The sequence below is a fragment of the Martes martes genome, assembly GCF_963455335.1.
Source record: "Martes martes genome assembly, chromosome: 17".
NCBI classification, from domain to species: domain Eukaryota; kingdom Metazoa; phylum Chordata; class Mammalia; order Carnivora; family Mustelidae; genus Martes; species Martes martes.
Genome location: NC_137905.1, coordinates 12,227,846 through 12,234,704, shown reverse-complemented (window position 1 = coordinate 12,234,704; position 6,859 = coordinate 12,227,846). Strand labels below are relative to the sequence as shown.

The following is a 6,859-nucleotide window of genomic DNA, read 5'->3' as shown; positions in this document are numbered from 1 at the left end:
TACTCTGTGCAAGGGCACCGCAGGCCAGGAGGCGGATGTGAACCGAGGCACAGGCACGCTCGGAGTGTTCAGAGAAATGCTAAAGAATTTGCAGGTCTGAGCCTGGGCCTTAGCGTCAGACCCACCTGGGGTGGGGAACCCCCAATCCCCCCCCCCCGGGGACCGACCCTTCCCAGGGTAGCAAGAGCATGAGCTGTAAACTGTCTGTAGGTGGGCTCCTCTGTTGGGCAGAATGATCTTGGGGGGACAACTTGGCCCTTCTGAACCTGAACCCCAGGTTGGATTGCATTTGAGTGGGGACAGAGCCGCACAACTCAGGTCACCGTGAGGGGCAGACATTCCGCCCGGAAGCCTCTGGCACATGCAGAGCAGGTTCCCTCGTAGATCCGTCCCCGCAAAGAGCACTGTTCTATTCACAGCACCTCCTGCTTCTGCCTGGCAACTGTGTCTCCCTGTTCTAAATTTAATTCCTCTAGCAAAGCTGGCCCTGGAGATCTCCTTGCCTGACCCCTGGGCCTGCAGGCAGAGGCCTCTGTGACCACCTTGGCGGCTTTGGCCCGGGGGCCTTGGCTGCTCCCTGGGTGAGCCAAGTGGTCGTGACCCGGTAGGGCAGGCTGCAGCCCACGCTGGGCGCTATTCCAGGCTCCTGGGGCCTGTCCCTGCCCCACCCCCAGCACCTTGCACTCCCACCCAGCGCACAGCAGCCCTCTGCTGGCTGCAGTGTTCTCAGAATCTACCCAGATTGCTGGCTCCGAGGGCGGGGTGGACCGGGCTGGTCCAGGCTTCCCAGGTAGAGCTGCGCTGTCATTCATGCTCCGTCCAGGCAGCTCTCCCAAGCTCTGTCCTTCCAGGAGGGGAGGGAACCAGCAGGAACTGAGAGGTGGCTAAGGGCCTTGCACACTTTGGGGAGCTTCCTGGGCAGAAGCAGCTCACTAAGACCGTTCAGCTAGCAGGCATTTAACAGTGTTGAGTTTCCTAGGAGAAGGTCCTTATGCTTAGGCGGTAGATGTTAAATTCTATAGGTAAATGGTGTCAGGAAATGTGTAACTCAATTCCAGATGGTTCCCCAGAAATTACACACACAAAGCAAATTCGGCAGAAATAGTCACTTGAATCTTCAGGGGCTGGTATTTCAGTGAACAGTGTGCTTGTTCTTCCAGCTCATCTAAGAAGAGCCGTGCCCAGTAAGGGGAGACACCTCCATTGCAGACTTTCCCCCTGAGCTGGGGGCGAGGCAGCCAAGTGGAGGAGGGGGTGGGGCCAGTAAGCTGTACGCTGCTGATGCTTAGATGGTGCCTGGAGCTGGTCGCTTGGGGAGAGCCAGTGAGGCTTGCCCCCACACCACCCCTTGGCCCAGCGACTGCTTGCAGCCTGGGGGTGGAGACGTCACGGAGGAGCAAACTGGATACAGTCCAGTGTTCGAGTGGCTTCCAAGGACCAAGTTGGGCTGAGAAGTCCCAGGAGGGTGGCCTCTGTCCAGGGCCTGGACAGCTGATGGGGAGAGGCGGGGAGGGGCCCAAGAGGTGGAGGCAGGGAAGGAGCTCAACAGGTGGCTTATGGGAGTGAGGTGAGATAGGAGGGTCCCCCTGGCCTTCCTGCTTTGCTGAGCTAGCACCTTTGCTTAGGGGCCAAGGGAAATGGGCCCGCAGGATAAGCTCCTGGGACGGAGTTTAGAGACAGACTTCCAGGACACCAAGCCAACCCCATCTCCACCTTGGGGAAGTAGGGAGGGGACCCAGGGCAGAGCTACAGGCCCTGGACAGAGGGGAGTCCTGGGTGCTACTGCCCAGCGCAGATGCTGTGGTGTTGGGCGCCCTCTCGTGGGCTTGGGAACAACTGATAAGTTCGAGGACCAAGTGGTCTGGCCAGGGATCCTGAGGCATGCGCAGGCCCAGGGGAGGGCAGATCCTGACTTCAAGGGGGAAAAGCTAGTAGTAAAATACATCACACCATGGAGAAGTATAATACGAGGACAAAAATTTCACTTCCGTTTCCACTGATTGGCAGCAGCCATTTGAAGAAAATGTTCAGAATGTTCTTGGGCCCTGTCGAGGCCAGTTGGATAGCCTGTCCTGAGGGGTGTCAGCCATGGGCAAATCCTCAGGTTCTCTGTTTGTTCTCATCAGCAGGGGCTGGGACAGGGACTTGCGTCCCTGAAAGCGACTTTCTGTAGCCTAAGCACCATTCCCTCCCTCCCAGGCTGCAGTAAGTCAGAGGACAGACAGGGGAGGAGGGACGAGGGACAAGGACAAAGGCTAGAGAACTTGAAGGAGGTGGTGAGGGCAGGCACAGGAGGCCATTCACAGGTACTGTCTGCTCATCTCCAAACTGCTGCAAATGGGGTTCTGGTTTATTTTAGGGCCCAAGGACACCTACACCAGGAAAGGCATGTTCCTGTCACCACACAGACAGGTAGAGTAGGGCTGAGAGAGCTGAGTCCCAGAGGCCTTGCCCCCAGCCCTCAGCAGCAGGGAGGGCTGGACCAAGGGGAAGGCAAGCAAGGACACCTGCAGATCTGGGCCAAGACAGAACTGTTCTGTGACAAGAAGGAAGGTTCCACAACAGGAGGTTCCACTGTCTGGGGGCTTGTGGGCCAAGCACTTGGAGCCCCTCACAGCACCTTGCCTGGGTTCATGAGGCCTTGGGGATCCAGCATGGCCTTCAGCTGCCGCATGATCTCCATGCCCACGACGCCCACCTCCTCCTGTAGCAGCTGCCGCTTGCCCAGCCCAATGCCATGTTCCCCAGTACACGTCCCGTGGAGTGCTAGTGCCCGCCTGGGAGGCAGTGAAGAGATCTTCAGCAAGGTGCTCCTCCCTGCTCCCTGCCAGCCAAGGGGTTTGCTCTTACCTGCCCAGCTGTTTTCCAAAGTCCTTGACCCTGCGGAGCTCCTCAGCGTCCTCTGGGTCCACCAGCAGGATGCAATGGAAATTGCCATCGCCCACATGTCCAACAATGCATCCTGGGGGCCCAGAGGATAGAGCTGCTGCCCCAGTCCAGGCCTCCCCGTTCCCTCCCACATGGTGCTCCGGCAGTGGGCATGCAGACCTGTGAGTCCTGACGCCTTCAGGTCCTCCTTGGTCTGCACCAGGATCTCCGGCAGCCGGGAGATTGGCACACACACGTCGGTGGAGTAGCCCTGGGTGGGGGCAGGTTTGTGAGGTTGTCCCCCCTCACCCCATGCCTGCCCGGAGGTAAGAGATCCTTGTGGCCAAGGTTAAGAACAGGTCAAAGGAGGCTTGGCCTCACCCCCCCAAAACTAGCTGCTTTTCTCTAGGCCTGTTTGCCCCGGACGACCAGACACATGGCCAGAGTGAGTGCCCTGCCCTGCCCACAGAGGCTTCACCAGCTCTCACCTTGCTCCTTGCCGGGCCACATGCAGGGCACACGTGGAGGGGCCCAGGCAGCCACGCCTTCTCGCATGCTGCCTGGAGCCCAATCTCCCCTTCCATTTGGCTGACCCCTCTGCTTCACCCTCTCTCCAGCCAGCCTGCCCTCTGCGTGCACGGACCTTAAGAGCACCTGCACTGTCCCTGTGCCCAGGCCGGGGCTCCCTCCTGAGGGTTTGGCAGACAACTACTTCCCTGCTAGACAGTGTCTGAGAAATAGCTGGGTAGGGGCCAGGCTGCCCACAGTGGGTCTCAGCCTCCTGCTTGGGACAGCAGGACGGTGGGCAGTGGCTGCTACCTGCACCCCAGCCCAACTCACCTTGCAGCCCGGCCGCAGGGCCAGAGCGGCGTACCAGGCATTGTGCCTCGCCTCCCAGAGCCGGCTGCGCTCCTGGGCCCCCTTGGCCCAGGAGAAGTGGGAGGCTCCGTTGTGCTGGGTGATCTCCTCTGCAAGGGTGGGTTGGGGGGAGGTTCACACGGGGCCTCACTCGGGGCCAACCTGAGCCTCCCACCCCACAGGAGCCCAGCACACCTGCCCGCTCTATCTGCTCGGCCAGTGCCCGCTCAGACCCATGGAACTCGAGGAAGAGTGTGGGTGCCACAGAGGAGTTCAGCTGGCTGTACTTGTTGCAGGCGTCCATCATGACTTCATCCAGAAACTCTGGGACCAAGGAGAGGACAGGTGGGGTGAGGCCCAGGCTTCAAAGGGGGCCTCTTCCAGGGAGCCCACCTAGACGGCCCAGCCTGCAGCTCACCAATGCGGGCCACGGGCACCGCAGCCTGGAGGATGTGAACAGTGGCATCCACAGCCGCCTGGACGCTGGGAAATGCGCAGGTGGCGGCCACCGTGGCCTCAGGGGCGGGGTGCAGGCGCAGGGTGGCAGCCGTGATGAGTCCCAGTGTCCCCTCAGAGCCCACGAAGAGCCCTGTGAGGTTGTAGCCAGCTGCACTCTTCCTGGACCCCGGGGACATATAAGGCAGGTAAGTGCCCGGCCATGAAGTGGTGGCTTTCTGGCCACAAGCCTGAGCTGGAGGCCCAGCACCGTCCCCTAGGCCCCTGCCAGGTGGGGAGTCGGCCCAGCCTGCCATCAAGACAGGTGAAGAACTTTGGCCCGTGTGCGGGCGCCTCAGAGCCCTCAGGGGCCTGGCCCCCCAATCCCATTTCCGGGAGGGGGAGGGTGCTCACCGGAAGTGCCGGCCCAGGCCCGCGGTGTGAAGCAGGCGGCCGCCAGGCAGCACCACCTCCAGGTTCAGCACGTTGTCGCGCATCGTGCCATAGCGCACAGCGTTGGTGCCGGAGGCCGCGGTGGCCACCATGCCCCCGAGGGAGGCGTCCGCGCCCGGGTCTGCAGGGCAGAGTACAGGCAGAAGGCGGCCTGGGGCACGTACCCGGGGACGGAGGGCTCCCCTCGCGCCTGGAAACAGCCCTGCCCCCCTGGGAGCCCTCAGGGCCGCGGGGAAGGGCCTCGAGCTCCAGCCTACCCACGGGAAACCAGAGGCCACTGTCCCGCAGGTAGGTGTTGAGAGTTTTGCGGGTGACGCCGGGCTCCACCACCACAGAGAAGTCCTGTGGGTTCACACTCAGGATTCGGTCCATGTGTGTCAGGTTGATGCAGACACCGCCCTGGTGGGAAGGGATGCCAAGGAGCTAATGGACCTCCGTCCTCCCGGGGCCAGGCCACCTCCCATAGGACCTCCTCTCCAGGCTGAGCTTCGGCTGGTCCGGAGCGCCCGGAGGGCAGGTAAGGCGGGGAGGAGGCAGCCACAGGTGTGACAGGCAAGAGGGGGTCCAGAGCCCAGGCCTGGGTGGGGGGTGCCTACCTGCGTGGCACAGACTCCACCCTCAAGCCCGGTGCCGGTGCCAAATGGGACGATGGGCACTCCTTGGCTGTAGCACAGGGCGGCCAGCCGGCTGACCTGTTCCACATTCTGGGGCCACACCACAGCGCCTGGAGGTCGGCACCTGGAACCAGACCGTCAGCAGTTTCTGAGAGCACAGTGTACCCTCAGGTCCTGCTCATGTCGGAGGAGCCCCAAGGTATCACAGGGCCTGAGGCTACACGTGGGAGAGGGATGGGTGGGGAGGAGAGGCAGAGAATGCAGAGCCCTCCCCCCCAAAAACAAAAGGGTGGGGGAAAAGACAGTCCAGGACTCTGATGGGGGAGGGGCCCCCACACCTGTGCATGGACTCATCGTGCCCGTGCTGCTCTCGGTCAGCAGCAGTAGTGGACACATGAGGGCTCCCCACAACTGCCTTCAGAGCCTCCACAAAGCCTTTGCTGAGCTCGCCCTGCAAAGAAAAACACACTGCCAGAGTCGCTCAGAGCCCCCCACCCCTGGCACCCCTGAGGCAGGTCCAGGAGTGGGGGAGGGGCTGCCAGCACCTCACTGACACCAATTGGAGGGTCAGCGCAGCTAGGCCTGGCTGGTGGACCCACAGGAAGTAAACCCACTCTACAAGAAGGCCCCTTTCTAAACAGAACCATCAAGGTCAATGTTTCACTTGGGGAAAAAACAGCACCTGGGTCAAAATAGGAGCCAGATTCACTCTAAGGAAAGGAACCCTACAGGGTTCCACAATATAGCCAGTCCTGCCCTAGTGGCTTGGAAGAGTTACTTATCTCTGCCCTTCCTCCAACACTGCCCCAGGCACCCTAGGAAACTGAGAGGGATAAAAGAAGAATGGGAAGGGAAAGCCCCATTCCCAAGCCACTGAGGTGCCTCCCCCCACCATCCTTACCCCCTAGGCATTGTTTTAAAATGTGTCTACACTTTTGGGAGCCCCAAAGAGAGCGTTCTGGAGCCCACACACTTTCGATTTTACACTCCCAAGCCTCATTTGTGGCAGCTGTGGGGACCTCGGCCCATCTCACTCAACACCCACACTTGGCACAGAGTGAGCCCAGTGATCCTCCGCTCAAGGTCATAGGGTGCTGGTGCAGCACACAGAGCCTGGTGGAAGCTTGGCATCTGGCCCCCCACCCTCCAGCGGGCTTCCCCCTCCCCCACCTACCTGCGTCCCCCCGGAGCAGTAGCCCCTCCAGGGGAACAGGCAGTAGCCCCTCCAGGGGAACAGCCCCCGGGGGTTCGCAGCTGTCCGGAGCAGACTGGCCATTGTGGGGCAGCAGCCTGAGGGGCGTGTGCAAGTTGGCCAGGTTGCCGCCCCAGCCCAATGGCCGTGCTTGGGGGGGGAGCTGCTTAAGGTGGCACGGCCTTAAGGTGGCCCTGCCAGCCCTTGGTGAGTCAGGCGTTCACCCCGTAGGCGTGTGTCAGTACTCCCAAAGAGGTGAGGGTTACCTAACACAAAGGGAAACAGGCTAGCGGCCTCTCTCTGGCTTAAGGCTCTGTGGTGGCTTCCCTTGGTCTTTAAAATAAAGGCAGCCTCCTTACCATGGACTTAAAGGTCCCTATGGTCCCTGCTCTCCTCGACATCTACCCACTTTTTTCCAGTCTCCTCTTTGGCATCTGAG

At 61.1% G+C, this 6,859-nt stretch overlaps 1 protein-coding gene across 2 annotated transcripts; it reads right to left on the bottom strand.

The window, feature by feature from the left end:
- Window positions 1-1,965: 1,965 nt before the first annotated feature.
- Window positions 1,966-6,536, bottom strand: LDHD (lactate dehydrogenase D). Of its 2 annotated transcripts, none has more exons than XM_080827726.1 (11): window positions 6,403-6,536; window positions 5,567-5,679; window positions 5,211-5,352; window positions 4,872-5,013; window positions 4,576-4,735; window positions 4,145-4,344; window positions 3,922-4,050; window positions 3,709-3,836; window positions 3,049-3,184; window positions 2,851-2,962; window positions 1,966-2,777 (listed from the first exon to the last, which is right to left on the bottom strand). In XM_080827726.1, the coding sequence occupies exons 1-11, from the start codon at window positions 6,502-6,504 to the stop codon at window positions 2,612-2,614; spliced, it is 1,530 nt and encodes a 509-aa protein (XP_080683852.1). In that variant the 5' UTR covers window positions 6,505-6,536; the 3' UTR covers window positions 1,966-2,611. The 2 variants fall into 2 exon arrangements, with proteins under 2 accessions (XP_080683852.1, XP_080683853.1); XM_080827727.1 differs by having other exon boundaries at window positions 3,049-3,139.
- Between the last annotated feature and the right edge of the window lie 323 nt (window positions 6,537-6,859).

Excerpts from the sequence above, each read along its gene's own strand:
- LDHD (XM_080827726.1), bottom strand. The coding sequence starts at position 6,504 with ATGGCCAGTCTGCTCCGGACAGCTGCGAACCCCCGGGGGCTGTTCCCC. Across the intron at positions 4,345-4,575 it reads GGCCTGGGCCGGCACTTCCG|GAAGAGTGCAGCTGGCTACA; the intron begins GTGAGCACCCTC and ends CCCGGGGTCCAG. Across the intron at positions 3,837-3,921 it reads CGAGCAGATAGAGCGGGCAG|AGGAGATCACCCAGCACAAC; the intron begins GTGTGCTGGGCT and ends CCACCCTTGCAG.